We start from the raw sequence: 15,610 nt of genomic DNA on the forward strand, positions 1-15,610 counted from the left end.
CAAAACCAGAAAGAGTGGAGCTGCCCAGAGTTAAACATTCTAGGAGAGGAAGTATTTGTCGTCTCACTCTATCCAGTTGTGCTTTTATTGGTAATTTATTTACACATTGTTAGCTGACTGTTACTGAATGCTGTCTTAGAGACTCTGGTGATAGATAAATTTTGCAAATGGGAATGAAGATTTGTTTGGTGGTTTGCTACACAATTTGTGAGGATGACTGAAGCATCTATTGAAAAGCAACCCAGTGGCAAGGCTGGGAACAAAAGCCCCAACATTCCAGTCCTTGCATTCTCTGCTCTAAGTGGACTTCCTTTATTTTGCTCCCCATAACACAAGTTAAAGGCATTTTTATGACCTTCAACAACCACCAGAACCATTAATCACTGCCCCATGAATGGTTCTATAAAACTATTTTTTTTTTTTTTTTTTTTTTGCAATGCAGATTGTGGATAAACAGTCAGTGCCTACATATGTATTCAGATGATAGCCTGAAGCCTGCTAGTGTATGGTATAGCTGGCTATTAGAGCAAAAAGCTTTCCAAGAAATGCTGTATTTTTTTTCTAATCTTTAGAACAGCTCCCTCTTCTGGCATACCCTTTCCATACTGTGTTTAAGCACCACTTTTCACTCCTTAGCAATTTTTAATTCCATTTGGTACCAAGCACCCAACAAACAGATTTCAGTGTTACGGCACTTACTGTACAGTATGGCTGTGAAGGCAAGAAGCAGGCAGCTGAAATTACAGTTTTTGGAAAAGTGGCCAATTCCAATCACCTATTTAACTAAGAATATCCATATGTTTAGGTTTACTACCTTTTGGGTGCACCCCCCTCCAAAAAATACATAAAGATCCCAATCCACACCTGGACAGGAAGCCTGGATGACCAGTCCTTGAGCCAGATTTGAATACTCACTGAGGCTGGCTGGGGCCTCTTGAGATCATTCAGTCTGTCCCTCTGGCTCATGTGGGGTCAGCTGGAGACAGTCACCCAGGAACATGCGCAGCTGGGTTTTGACCATCTCCACAGCCAGGAGACTCCACAACACCCGAGCAAGTGGATCCCTCTGCAGGTAGAAAGTCCTAGCAGTGCCCAGCCCTAGCTGCTACTTACACAAAGCACTTAAGATAAAATGAGGAACATTAATTCCTCTTAAGTAGGTGCTTAGTATTAAGCTAGAGAAAAGAGTCCCTTTTTGAGCTAGGTAACATTGTCTCAGACTGACTCTTCAAAAAAAAAAAATTAAAAGTGACAGCTCTCATAAACAGCTTTATAGCGATAAAACTGCAAAGGTACAAGGCAAAGTGAGGCTGGACAGATAGTTTGATTGCAGGTGCCCTGGCACTATTCAGTCAAAAAATAACCTTTTACTGCTTGATACAAACAGAACAGGTTCTTGATTTTGTTCATTAAGTTGCTGCTGGAGTACATTCAGTGACTGTGAGTGCAGAGTGTATGCAGCACTAGAACAGGAGCCAGAACCTCGAAGTGCCCTTGCCCAGCAGGTACAAAATCATCTTTCCTCATCTGCCTGTTCACTGCCAGCAGCATTTCCCTCTCCTCCCACACAAGTGCTGAATGCTGCCATGGCCTGGGACACTGCCTGATGTGCAAAATGGGCAGAGGAGGCAAGTGCCTCCCTTGAATGACTCAGTGGTCTCACTCCAAAAGCTGATTTCGCTTCACCAACAGTTTTGCTTTTTTTTTTTTTTTTTGCCTTTTACTGGTTTAATTGCGGATTAAGTACCAAGGTTCACGTACCAGATTCTAAATTACATAGACCCCACAGCTGCCAGAAGCTATATGCTGCAACTGAATCCACTAGTACTGGGAGTCCTTACAAGATCTCGTGCAGTTCTTGCTGACAAATGGTTACAACAAACAGATCACACACTAAGAGGCCCATTAAAAGCCCCCTGATTTTGTTTAAATTAAAGCATATCCTAAAAATCCAATTGAAGAGAATTGGAATAAATACGCTTTACATAGTTTGTAGAGCCAGGAACTTTTTTTTATTATTATTATTATTACTAAATGATAAGCAAAGCCCTTGGTCTCAGTGGTAACAGTAGCTCCTTTGATAGACCTCTGAAAAACTATTCATCCCAGTGATTGCTCAGCAGACAGAACGATTAACAACTTTACAATAGCAAAGGGAAAAACCAACAAACAAACAAAAAAGTCAAAATACAAAGTAATTAAGCCTTTAGGCTATACAATTAGTTTTAATGCAAAGTATTATTATATACTGAACCTTAATAAACTTTTCTTATGAAAATGTTGAGAGATAATTTTGAAATATCAAAGCAGCACACAAAGACAAAGCCAAAGTATTGAAGACTTTTCAGAGTCCTTGCAGTATAGTCAAAAATAGAACTTCAAAGTCTTTAAAGCTAACAGGAAGTCTCACTTCAAGGGAGAACACATTAAAGACTTGTCATAATCTAGAAAAATTGTACTATTTTCACTACTGAAAAACAGCTAAGTAGTCTTGAAGTGACAGCAGTCTTGTGGAAGTACATGTAGCTACTCCTAAGAGAAGATCAGAATCCAAGTCTCAGCCATCTGTTGTGCAGAAAACCATAAGCAACTCTTGACTGGGAGGATTATCTCAGGAGATTAAATCTTTATACTTTGAAGAAAGCATCTGTTTAAAGCCTATAAGGACTTAAACACCACCAAGTCACTGCATAAGTTGGTAAAACAATATGATGATCCAATATCCCAGCAGCAATCTGACTGCAAGCAGGCAGATCAAGAAAGTTGGCAGGCATAGGGAATGCTCTGCATGATTGCCAAAGCAGCAAATTCCAATGTTTCTGCATATTAATGAACAAAACTTATGTAGCATGCTTCACCACAAAAAAAAATATTTTTATTATACATTATCAACCATGAACTAATCTTCCTGAGTACAAAATAGCAAATAACAAAGTTGCCTAGTTTACAGCAATGGTAACAAAAATGATGCTGGGAATGAAGATATTGCAATGCACTCCTGCAATGAAATGCAGGAGAAAAACTTTATGAAGATGAAGCTGAACAGCACAGTGGTTTTAATATTTGTACTGTATTTATTTACAAAGTTAAATGTTTCATAAGTACACAGACACAAATAGACAGATACTCTTAAAACAGTAAAAAAAATATTCCATTACACTCTGTGGATCCTGGTTTCCAATGAACCCAAGCAATGTTAAATATTACTGCAGTAGATTTTATACTTCACTGCTAATTTTACACTAAACAAACACTGCAAAAGGAAAAAACAGACCTTTATAACACAAGAGGAAAAAAAAATAATTCCCATCCTTTCCCATAACGCCTACATTTCCAGAAAACTGGGAACCTGATCGTGCATACATTTAATTTTATTCTGAGTAAATTTTCATTGATTTTAATAGAAAAGAATTCATATTAAGAACTGTAAACAAGCACACATATATTATTGACTGAGGACAAGAGAACAAATTGGGCCTTCTACACAGTAATTACTTCAATAAATACATATTCCTATACAGTGGTTTTGCTTACACAAGGAAAAGTGTTATGAAACAAGAAAGTTCACATTAAACATTTCAACATATTATTTACTCAAGTAAGTGTACACAGACCACCATATGTAAAAGCATTAGCCTGCTGTTAAATGAGACTCAACTCCACTGAACGTTTTGCATTTCCACTGCTTCAAGCACAGAGAGCTGTCAGTCCACAGGAGGCAGACTTCTGCCTTGTTTGAAGTCGATGGGAATTTTACCACTGGCTTCAGAATACGAGAATGTTTTGGAGCCAACTCCCTCAACCCATTTCAGAAAATAAGTCAGGGCAGAGAGAAATCCTCCCCGTCAGGAAGGAATCTGACTCACAAATTGAGGATATAGGATTTATTCTCAAGTGTCTTGCAATCCCAGCAGAAGCTGAGAATTTTATCATCTTTCTCTTCTATACTTGCCTCCCTCGTGCCCTGTTTGGGCTGTGTGTAAACAAAATCACAGGCATGGATTTCATTAACACCGGAAAGCATGTACCAGATCAGTAACACACAGAATAATACACCACCCACAGTAGGGCTTACCATGCTCCCTTCGGATCACTGAGCACTTGGCTGCGCATGCTTCCCTGTCTGAGGGAGAGCTGCCCTTGTCTGGGTATTTTTTTCATTGACCTGTACCAAGCTGTCCTTTTGCCCTTCGTTATTTCATCCCATAAGGGATCTCAGCCCAGGAAACATGCCTTTCAAGTGTGAAAATTGTTGGACCCCAGCAAGGCTCTACATTTCATACTCAGACAGCTACAAAACCACGAGGGGAATGCTATCTAATCCTGTTTAGGTATACAAATATGTTGCCAGATGACCCAAATGTCCGGATCTCCCCTAGAGCTGTGTTTTGTGTTGGCAGACAGAATTCTCCTTGAAGGCCAGAAGTGAGGCATGTATCAAACCAGGAAAAAAAAAAGATTTATGCGAAGCAAAAAGGCATTATGTTATGCCTGTTCCTAGCCAGCTCCCTGGCAGTCACAGCAAGGAGCTTGGGTGACTTGATTGACTTGAGTTTAGGTAGCCAAAATGAAGATAGCATCATCATGGTTTTGCCCTCACTACATTTCCAAGGTAAAAGCAAGTTTTAGTTTGTTCTTCCAAGGAGGAACTGCAACTGTAAGTGATGTTACACTCATCTTACAGTAACACACGTAAGAAAAGAGTTTAAACCAAGTCATTTGAGGCAAATGCCTTAAAAATAATCCTCTCTCTTGACCCAGTTTCCAAATTAAGTATCAACCAGCAATAACACATTACCAGACACGCTTCACTTTTACAGGTGAGGTATGTCAGATAGGATATGACTTTTTCCCAAAAGAAAGACAGCAAATTAAGCATTTCTTTTACAGGGCAACAAAGATATGAAGAGGTGAAAAAAAGTCAAACATCCTAGTCAGAAACTTTAAGAAACATTTATTATTTACATATTATTAGCGAATAAACAAAGCAAAAGTAGAGAGAGAAACATTGTTCTCATCAATACAATGCAACAATGTAAGGTAATTTATTTCCTAAAACTTTTCCTTAATTTACTGCTGCCAGTCCTATTTCAGTACTTTCTGCTAAGGAAGAATCACACATACATGCAATATAATTGTCTCTGCCTGAAAAAGTCTTACAGTATCCTATGAAATGATGCAACTAGTATCTTCAACCAACTCCAGGTGGGGAAAAAGCAGGAAAAAATGAGGAACCAGAAGAATAAACAGTACTACCACATGGGTTAACCAAGAGAAGCATCCTCCAGAACAGCGTAATCCTGGCCAAAACATTCACCATAACACTCAAAATGCCTTGAGGAGACTTGCAAATCAAGGAAGTTAGAAGCCAGCTTAAATGTTCTGCCTGCTTTGGTGGCTTTTCAGAGTTCCTTCTTCAGTGACATTCAGGCCACCCAGCTCATCATATCCTAAAATGAACTGCAGGTGGCAGGTATGGATACTGGAGCGAAAGTATACACAGTTCTAATAGAAAGCTTTGTATATTTCATATGTTGGGGGTAATACCTCAAAAAGTCAGTTTTAAATGCATTTCACAGTATTAGGTGTTCTTCTTTTGTTTGGGCTTCTTAAGGCCAGCTTCTGGAGGTACAAATCTCTTTTCTTTAGAAGGAAAGCTTTTAGCTCTCGGTGGGAACACCAGACAGTAAGAAACTAATCAGAATCAAAATATAATCTGTTCAGGAACAAAAGCAGGAGGTCAACAGGAACCCTGAAGGAAAGTTGAAAGGAAGTGGCTGATATGGCAAGACAAATCAAGAGCAAAACAGAAATAAGCAAAACATGTACAGGATTTGTAAGAAAGGGTAGCAGGTGTTGAGCAGCAACCATGATTCACGTCAGAATTCAAATCATTTTGCCATTCTTCAACATTTAAACATTTGGCTTTGAAAATCTAACATTTGTTGAACGATTATTTTTGGATATCTCTCTCAGTAGACTCAGATGTACATACATCTTTGTATTCCTCATTATCAATATTTGTTACTCAAAATCTTGGTATCAGCTTAAGATGCAAGAATTGATGTGGTTAAGTTAAAAATATTAAATTATCACCTGAAAAAAAAAAATACCTACTTATTGTAAAACTAGTAATAGAAGGGTTGTGACAACTTGGTTGGGTTTTTCTTATTTTACAACTGTTAGAAACGACAAGCACCATAAGTGAAACACCATATCCACAACGGCACCACTCATCTTTCAGATTCTTCCTGTAAAAAGTTCCTTGCTTTTCTGCTTTATGCAAGCAAAAATGACCTGTTAACAGGACATAACACTTAGCACTTCACCGTGACTTCAGTTACAGAAGCAGGGAGAAAAACTGAGAGGCACTGGGTACTCTAGTTGGTTACTGTCTGCCAGAAACCACCTTCACCATCATCAGTTATTTCCTAAGCCAGTTGTTTTGCAGCTTGGCAGTTGTTGTTACATTTTTTTGTTTTCTCAGTGAGACAACTTCCAGTGTATTACCAACATAATTCTGAAATAAGAGCAAAAACATTAATCAACTGCTCACAAAAGCTGGCACATCACTACAGAAGCACTCTAAATATCCCACTGATGTTTATTTCTGGTTACTTATCAGGTTAATATAAAATGTTACTAAGAAGTCCTCATACAAGTGTCCTACAGGAATTAAGAACCAGGTAGCCCTGCCACTACATTTTCCTGTAGACAAGTTTCTTGTGATGAATATAAAGTCCATAAAGCCTGTGTGTCCTGGTGCATTTCAAGCAAAATAACTTGACATGCCTTAGACAGATTCCTCATTTTGGATGCCAATACATCCATTTGACACTTGCACTCTTCATCCACAAACCCTTCTACTGGTATTTGTTAGCTTTACAGGTTTACCATAGCTACAGGCTCTACCACCAGCCCAAAGAGATGAGCATCACAACCTGAAGACAGACAAGTCTCCAGAACTTCGGGGAAGAAACACTTACCTGTTCATTTAGGCCTTCCAAAAAATGCTAGAAGAAATCAGCCATCAAAGAGCATCAAATCACACTTGCACCTCTGCAAAACTGTTTAACAATTTGGATCTATACAGATGGTCTTTAGGAAAAACTTACACTCTGCATCAGGCTTAAAAATCTGTTCCCATGAAGCAGTAGCAAGATGAAATAATGGGATGTTTATTTCTTCTTTTCAGTTACAGAAAGCATTTAAACTTCACTGTAATGGTGTTAAAAGTTAGGCTATTAATCAGCTACAGGAGGCTAGGACATAAAATCATTGTGCCTGAAGAAATGGACGTAAAATATTCTACAGTGCTTCCAAAACCTAGTAAAAAATGAAAAATGGGACCTGGGCACCCTTTCACCACTAAATAAAGACCAGCCCATAAGCAGCAGAATATGCTTGAACAATTAGCAGGAGGATGACGTGGCAGTACCATTTTAACATACAAGAAATAAATGGAAAGAGTGATGAAAATATATAATGCTGTCAGCAAACAGATACCACAAAGTATGTTACATCCTAATTTCTCAGTTTTACCTTAAGGCACTACTAAAAATTTAGGTAACAGTACTGACCCAATATAGCAAAGGAATTTCACCACTGTAATAACACTGATTTTTAGCTGCATGTATATGAGAAATTCCATCATTTATCTAATAACATTTTTGACATGGAAATTGAATATGCCTATTCCAATTCACCACATTTCCAGACTTAAAAAACAAACAAAAAGACCCTTACCAGGAATAATCATGAATAAGAGCCTAGGGAGATTTTTACTTTCATCTTTTGAGAGGTCTTTCCATGGCCCACATTTTAAAACATGGGTAGCAGCTCCACAACAGTAGATAAATTCTTCATGTAATGGGACTGGCTCTTCTGATGCTGACCTCATGTTTGCTGTAAGACAAAACAAGATACTGTTAGGAAGAGATCAGCAAATATTTACATAGCTTGCTCTCTGCTATTGTACTTTCCCATAGAACAACTAGGGAAAGAAAAAAATGACAACAAACAAAAAACACAACAACAAACAAAAAACTATCCTCCCAATCAGCTGTGATCTCAAATAAACAGAGACCCAATTCAATATTTGATGTTTGAGTAAGTTGCAAGAGTTTATACACACTACCACTCTACAAGGGAAAGCATCTTTCAGATTTTAACATAAGTTTACAATGATGAACTGGGCAATATTATCTAGTCTACCTTAAAGGCAAATAATTTTAAATTTCTTATTCTCAGAGTACAGAGAAAAGATTCAGTTGAAGCATATGTCAAGACAAAGAAAAGAAAAAAATACCAAACCAAGGAGAAGTACTGCATGAACGCCTTCACAAGTTCTGTGTGCCTCACTATGGGAACACAGCATCATAAGGAAACGATGACTATGGAAGCCAAAAGGCAAATGTGCTAGTTACTAGACTGCCTTCCAGCAGTAGCTGGGTTCCTCATTTTAAGTCCAGCACAACTAAATTATTTATAAACTTCCAATAGTTTAAAAGAGCAGTCTTTGTCAGTTAAAATTCATCAAGATTTGAACACTTCAGGTATGTATTTATGCTCTCCTTTAAAACTTTTTTGAAATTATTTAGTTATCTGAATGCAGTTATGGCAAATAAAATGCCACGGTGCCGTGTTCATCAGTTCATGGTTTTGTCACACATGAAATGGCTGTGTATTAATAAGGTACCACTTTGGAACTGGCTGATTGACCAAACTCCTGCATCTTCCCTTAAGTAAAAAAGCCCTCTTCATCAAATGACTAGTTACAAATCAACATGTCACTGAGATGAACTATGAGCTATCAAATGAAGAGTCAGAAGCCTGTGCTTGGTACGATCACATATATGCATCACTCGGAACCGAGACCTGTGCTCAGCAGGTCAACAGTGTGGTTTATATCAACTTCAAGGACTATTTAAGCTCTACAAAGCAGTTCTCATCTTAGAAGAACCTCATTTCAGGCTTCTGAAGCAAAAGATCTCACTTAGATGGAGCTGAAAAACTTGGTTAAATTATTACAGGAATGACTACACGTTTTGTTTGTCCAAAATATGACTATCTGTAATGAAAAATGCTGTCCAACTTAACTCTTTCCAATTTAATCAAAGTAATTCAAAACTTTTTTTTGTCTTTGTATGTGATTAAATCTCACTTTAAGGGTGTACCAGGTACTGACGTTAAAGTTGACTGAAATATAAATATACAAAAAAATTAATGAGAAGCAAAAAAAAAAAAAAAAAAGATTTTAATCTTTAAGTATCTAGTTAGGATAACATTAGCAAAAAGATTTGAAAGTGCTAAGTGAAAAAAAAAGTCATTCATTGTTGAATACACGGATCCGAATTCTATTTCCTAATCAGTTTGTGAAGGTTTAGGCAAGTAAACTCAACCATAAGTGTTATAGTAAGTTTAAAAAAGCTCTAAAAAGTGTTATAGTAAGTTTACTTATTATCATACTGAAATATCTCACGCTGAACAGAGACTCTTAAAGCATGGATATCTGTCCTGTCTGTACTGCAGAGCAACCACTAGAAAATAAAGACATCTAAAGCCAAAGTTTCCAGGACCCTGATAGAGGGACGCTCAAAGTCAAAAATGCTTAGTGTTACACAACTTGGAAGAAACAGATCTGAATGAAGCCATGAAGTAATGATCTTCAACTACGTAAAACAAAGTGCACTTGTAGAAACATTTATTTACTTCCTCCAGTTCTCATTTGAGGTTTTGCAAGGTTTAAGTAAAACAGCGGACAAGACCTAGAGTGCTTTATTTTGAATTAACAGAAAGTACTTTGAAAAAACTGAGCATAATACAAACAGAACATGCTTCTGGAGGGAAGAAAAAAGTGTTGTTTAGTACTTTCAATTACAGCACTGTTCTCTAGATGAATTTCCCCCCCCCCACCTCCATCTATCTACTTCCCCACCAAAAAAAAAAAAAAAAAAAAAAAAAAAAAAAAAAAAAGCTCTATGAATGCCAAAGGAGAAAATTTTACTACTTCTTTATTCATCACGTTACCATTTGTAGCTTACAGTGACAGGAAGGTATGTAATTGAAGCGAATACTTTCAAACAATAATACTAAGGAGTAATTTGCAGACAGTAATTCCTGCTTTTTATTTCTTAATTACTCAAAACTGAAAGATACCAATAACATCTTTGACAGAGAAACCCAGTTACATCAACAACCACCGTAAAATTCTAGCTTGTTATCCATTGTCTAAGGTGTTTACAATTCAAGAAGCCTTATCCAAAAAAAGTAAATTTCACACAGTTTCTAATTGCAAACCAATAAAAAAAACAGTTTGTCAAGTTTCATTCTGAACTGATTTTACTGAACAACTCCAAAGGGAAATCCCACTGGCAATTCCTCATTCATGAGTAGCATCTGCAATATAAGGTCATAAAATAAAAAATGAAAAAGGAAGGCCAGCAACACATTTTAGACTGAAATGGTAGACTTCTCAGGTTCACATCAATGTCTGTAGTAGCTTTATTCCTCTTTTTAACATAACTTCCAATTTTTAGTATGCACAGCACTGCAGTACATGAAAATAAGACTGTGCACTAAAAAAAGTTTTCTGAAAAACTGCCCACATAAGACAATTCCAAAAGGTTTCCTAGTACTCACTCTTTGTAAAAGCTTAAGGATTTTTATTTTCTTACTTATCATTGGGTTTTTCATTTGGAATTTTATGGTCTGTATCAATACAGATGGACTGAAGAGAAAAACAGAGAAAAGGAACTGGATATACTTCTAGGATGCTACTCAGACACGTTTTAAGAGAAAATGAATAATATTCCCAAATACCTATGGTTCTTTGTTCTTCATAAAAGTGGTTTTCAAGAACAATGCTTCCATTATAAGCATCTATCTTTGGAATTAATTGCCTGTATCTCCCATAGAAATATTTAAGACAGCCCATCAATTTCCAGATGCATTTAATGGATGGGTTTTGAGATGAGGTTCCTACTGGCTCAGCCAGCTGGCAGAGGGCACAGCTTGTGCCACTGCTGTAGGCAAGCTAAGGAGAACTCAGAACCACAGACTTGACCAGAGGGAGTTTCATGAGTCATCGTGGAAGAGAAGAATACAGCTAGAGGAAGAGATGCAACTATGTAGGAAATCAGTCCCATGCAGTATTTTCTCTCATCTCCAACCCCTACCCATACACTCTTAAGCATATGTGGAAAAGTATTACAAGGAGGTACTCCTTCAAGGAGTACCAAGTATTTCCAATAAACAGTTGTGTGTTTTCTGGGTATAAGATCTGGCTTGTGGCACAGAAACTCAGCACCTCAGATAGTGCCATTGTGGCTCTGGTTGTCCTGCTCCCATCTCCATGCTCCTCTGGAGTGGTCCGTAATGCTGTGAGGCAGGCTCAACCTTCAGGTGGTGATGATCCCTCCTCTGCTTTCTGCAAGGCCTTCACAGCTCTAGTTCCATGGATGGGATGTAAAGGGTGGATGCCTTCCCTAAAGCAGTCACATCTTGAGTACAAATGCCTATGCTTAGGTAGATTTCTTTTAATAGTAATAATAAAATAAATAAATAAATAAGCCAAAAAAGCCCTTCCTGGACTAAACTTTATCAGAGTAAGCCCTTTATGGGGTACAGAGTTTATAGTGCTGTATAATGGCAACTTTTCTATTGCAGTTCTGTTTGCAGTTGAACTTGCTCCTATCCTGCAAATTCTTGTATTCTGTGCATGACATTATGTATTTACCATCTACATTTATGAAAATAAAATTAATCTCTTATTAAAAAAAAAAAAAAAAAAAGCACTTGCAGGGCAAGCAGGCGATCAGGCCCAGTCAGCATGGGTTTATGAAAGGCAGGTCCTGCTTGACAAACCTGATCTCCTTCTATGACAAAGTGACGCGCTGGGTGGATGAGGGAAAGACTGTGGATGTGGTCTACCTTGACTTCAGCAAGGCTTTTGACACCGTCTCCCACAGCATTCTCCTCAAGAAACTGGCTGCTCTTGGCTTGGACTGGCGCACGCTTCGTTGGGTTAGAAACTGGCTGGATAGCCGGGCCCAAAGAGTCGTGGTGAATGGAGCCAAGTCCAGTTGGAGGCCAGTCACTAGTGGCGTCCCCCAGGGCTCGGTGCTGGGGCCGGTCCTCTTTAATATCTTCATCGATGATCTGGACGAGGGCATCGAGTGCACCCTCAGTAAGTTTGCAGATGACACCAAGTTAGGTGCGTGTGTCGATCTGCTTGAGGGTAGGAAAGCTCTGCAGGAGGATCTGGATAGGCTGCACCGATCGGCTGAGGTCAACTGCATGAAGTTCAACAAGGCCAAGTGCCGGATCCTGCACCTGGGGCGCAATAACCCCAAGCAGAGCTACAGGCTGGGAGAGGAATGGTTGGAGAGCTGCCAGGCAGAGAAGGACCTGGGAGTGATGGTGGATAGTCGGCTGAATATGAGCCAGCAGTGTGCTCAGGTGGCCAAGAAGGCCAACGGCATCCTGGCTTGTATCAGGAACAGTGTGACCAGCAGGGCTAGGGAGGTGATCGTCCCCCTGTACTCAGCTCTGGTGAGGCTGCACCTCGAGTACTGTGTTCAGTTTTGGGCCCCTCGCTACAAGAAGGACATCGAGGTGCTTGAGCGGGTGCAGAGAAGGGCTACAAAGCTGGTGAGGGGCCTGGAGAACAAGTCCTACGAGGAGCGGCTGAGGGAGCTGGGCTTGTTCAGCCTGGAGAAGAGGAGGCTCAGGGGCGACCTTATCGCTCTCTATGGGTACCTCAAGGGAGGCTGTAGCGAGGTGGGGGTTGGTCTGTTCTCCCACGTGCCTGGTGACAGGACGAGGGGGAATGGGCTTAAGTTGAGCCAGGGGAGTTTTAGGTTAGATGTTAGGAAGAACTTCTTTACTGAAAGGGTTGTGAGCCATTGGAACAGGCTGCCCAGGGAATTGGTGGAGTCACCATCCCTGGAAGTCTTCAAAAGACGTTTAGATGTAGAGCTTAGGGATATGGTTTAGTGGGGACTGCTAGCGTTAGGTCAGAGGTTGGACTCGATGATCTTGAGGTCTCTTCCAACCTAGAAATTCTATGATTCTGTGAGGACAGTTTCTGCCAACAGCATTTATCTAGTGGGAAAGACATGGCTCAAACTTCTGCTACAATACAGAAACACGGGCTTTGACTTGCTGGGTAGGGCTTTAGCCCAGGATTAACACACCCTTAACATAGGTGTCTACCTGAAAGCAAACTCCTCTTACAGGATACAGAGATCTAGGCTACAGCAGAGGGATTGACCGGTGAACCACAGGACCAGCCGCTAGGTTTCTACCTCTGGATGAAGCAAATCACCCTGTAGTCAGCAAAGCCTATCATGAGAGCTTAGACACATCTGACATACTTAAAGACACTTAAAAACAAACATGTATATTTAGGTGTCATACCACTGGACTCCACCCACTGCCACCATACCAGATGAGAATATTTGGAAACAAGTTATCCAGAAGTAACAGATTATTTCTGCCATACAACTAGATCTCTTCACATTCATCTTTGTTGCCAGTGACTTTAAAGCAAAATGCTAATAGTAAAAGCATCCTTCTTTTGCATCCACAATGCTTAATTATTTATGCAACTGTCCTGATATTAACTGTTCTACCTTACATGATTACTTGGAGTTAAGGTTTTATTTGAAAGCTCTCTTGGGAAAAACAGCACTTGTGATCTACACTCAAAATACTATTCCATGAAAAACCTATCAGAAACTTGGTATAGCACTGCATAACATAACCAGAGTAAGCTGTTTAAAATGTGGCCTACAAATTACTCAATCTTAAGACAGGACAAACAGGTCGCTGTACCTGATCTGAAGAATGATAACAGGAAACAGTGGTAATCACAAGGGCAAAGATAATCATAAAACCACAGAACATCCTGAGTTGGAAGGGACCCACAAGGATCATAAGTCCAAGTCCTGGCTCCAGACAGAACCACCCAAAATCAGACCTTCTACCTGAGAGTGCTGTCCAAATACTTCTTGAACTCCAGCAGACTTGGTGCTGTGATCGCTGCCCTGGGAAGCCTGTCCCAGTGCCTGACCATCTCTGGGTGCAGAACCTTTCCCTAACCCCCAGCCTGACCCTCCTCCCCTATCCCAGCTCCATGCCGTCCCCTCGGGTCCTGTCACTGTCCCCAGAGAGCAGAGCTCAGCACCTGCCCCTCCGCTCCCCTCGTGAGGGAGCTGCAGGCCGCCATGAGGCCTCCCCTCAGCCTGCTCTGGGCTGAACAAACCAAGGGACCTCAGTCGCTCCTCATATGTCTTGCTCTCTAAACCCTTCACCATCTTTGTAGCCCTCTCTAATGGTTTTATGTCCTTTTTATTCTGTGACACCCAAAACTGCACGCAGTACTCAAGCTGAGGCCACATCATCACAGTAGAGCACAATAATCCCTTCCCTCAACCAGCTACCAATGCCATGTCTGATGCACCCCCAGGACATTGCTGATCCTCCTGGCTGCCAGGTTACAGAGTTGACTCATACTCAATTTGCTGTCAACCAAAACTCTCAGATCTCTTTCTGCGGAGCTGCTCTCCAGCCTCTCATCCCCCAGGCATGTACTTAAACTATGGTTGTCCCTTCCCAGATGAGGAATCCAGCATATGCCCTTGTTAAACTCCATATTGCTGATGACTGCCCAGCTCTATACTTTGTCCAGATCTTTCTGTGAGGCCTGTACACCCGTATGAGAGTCACCAGATCCTGCCTGCATAGAACAGTGGTGGAACCAAAGTAAAGGAAAAGGAAACAGTGAAGCACACTTGACATATGCTCTTCCACAAAACCATATAAGACACATCCAAGGGTGCCCAAAAAGCTGGCCAAGGCTGCTTTGAGTCCATTCTCTGTCTTTTGATTTGTCACAGTGACTAAGGGTGGCACTTGAAAACACCAAAAAAGGCAACCATAACGCACATGTTCAAGATGGTGGATGAAGGGTACTAAGAGCCAGTCAGCCTCATCTCAGTTGTCAGAAAGCTGTCAAAAAAAATCCTTCCCAAGTTGTATTCAGGCACACAAAAGTGACTGAGAACACCCAGCATGGATTTGGCAAGGGCACAATGTGCCTGAATAACTTCACTGCCTTTTATGAAGGACAAATGACTCAATGAGGGGAGAAAAGTAAATATTGTTTAGCTTAACCCACAAGACTCAACAAAATCCTGCACAACAAAGAAAAACATTGATTTACTATCCATATCCCTTGAGGATCAGTATTGTTCAGAGTCTTCATTAATTATCTGTACAACAGGACAGTAAGCACTCTCAGCAGGTTGGTGCATAATACCAGTCTGAGATAGGGAGAAAGAGACCAACTCAAAACATTCCAGGGCCGTGCTGCTATCCAAATGGACCTTGACAGGCTAGAAAAACAGCCTAACAGAAAACACATGAAATCCAATGGCAAACAGAAAGTCCTGCACCTGCAGTTGTTCAATAAACCAATGCAGCACAGTGGGTGCTCATGGGTGAGAAAGTGGCTTTGCAGAAAAGACACTAATGGACAACAAATTGGATGAGTCAGTAGCATGCCCTTGCAAGAACATACAAGGCTGTATTTGCCAGAGTAGCCAGC

General features: G+C 40.2%; 1 protein-coding gene across 2 annotated transcripts in view; it reads right to left on the bottom strand.

Annotated features, from left to right (window-relative positions):
* Positions 1-15,610, bottom strand: part of LDAH (lipid droplet associated hydrolase) — a 117,169-nt gene that overhangs the window by 93,941 nt on the left and 7,618 nt on the right. For both annotated transcript variants that reach the window (XM_084513277.1, XM_084513278.1), the window contains one exon: positions 7,747-7,905. In XM_084513277.1, coding sequence (XP_084369403.1) covers positions 7,747-7,905 — 159 coding nt within the window. The remainder of the gene's footprint in view (positions 1-7,746; positions 7,906-15,610) is intronic.

Source organism: Aythya ferina (assembly GCF_964211825.1).
Source record: "Aythya ferina genome assembly, chromosome: 3".
In the NCBI taxonomy this organism is placed as follows: Eukaryota; Metazoa; Chordata; class Aves; order Anseriformes; family Anatidae; genus Aythya; species Aythya ferina.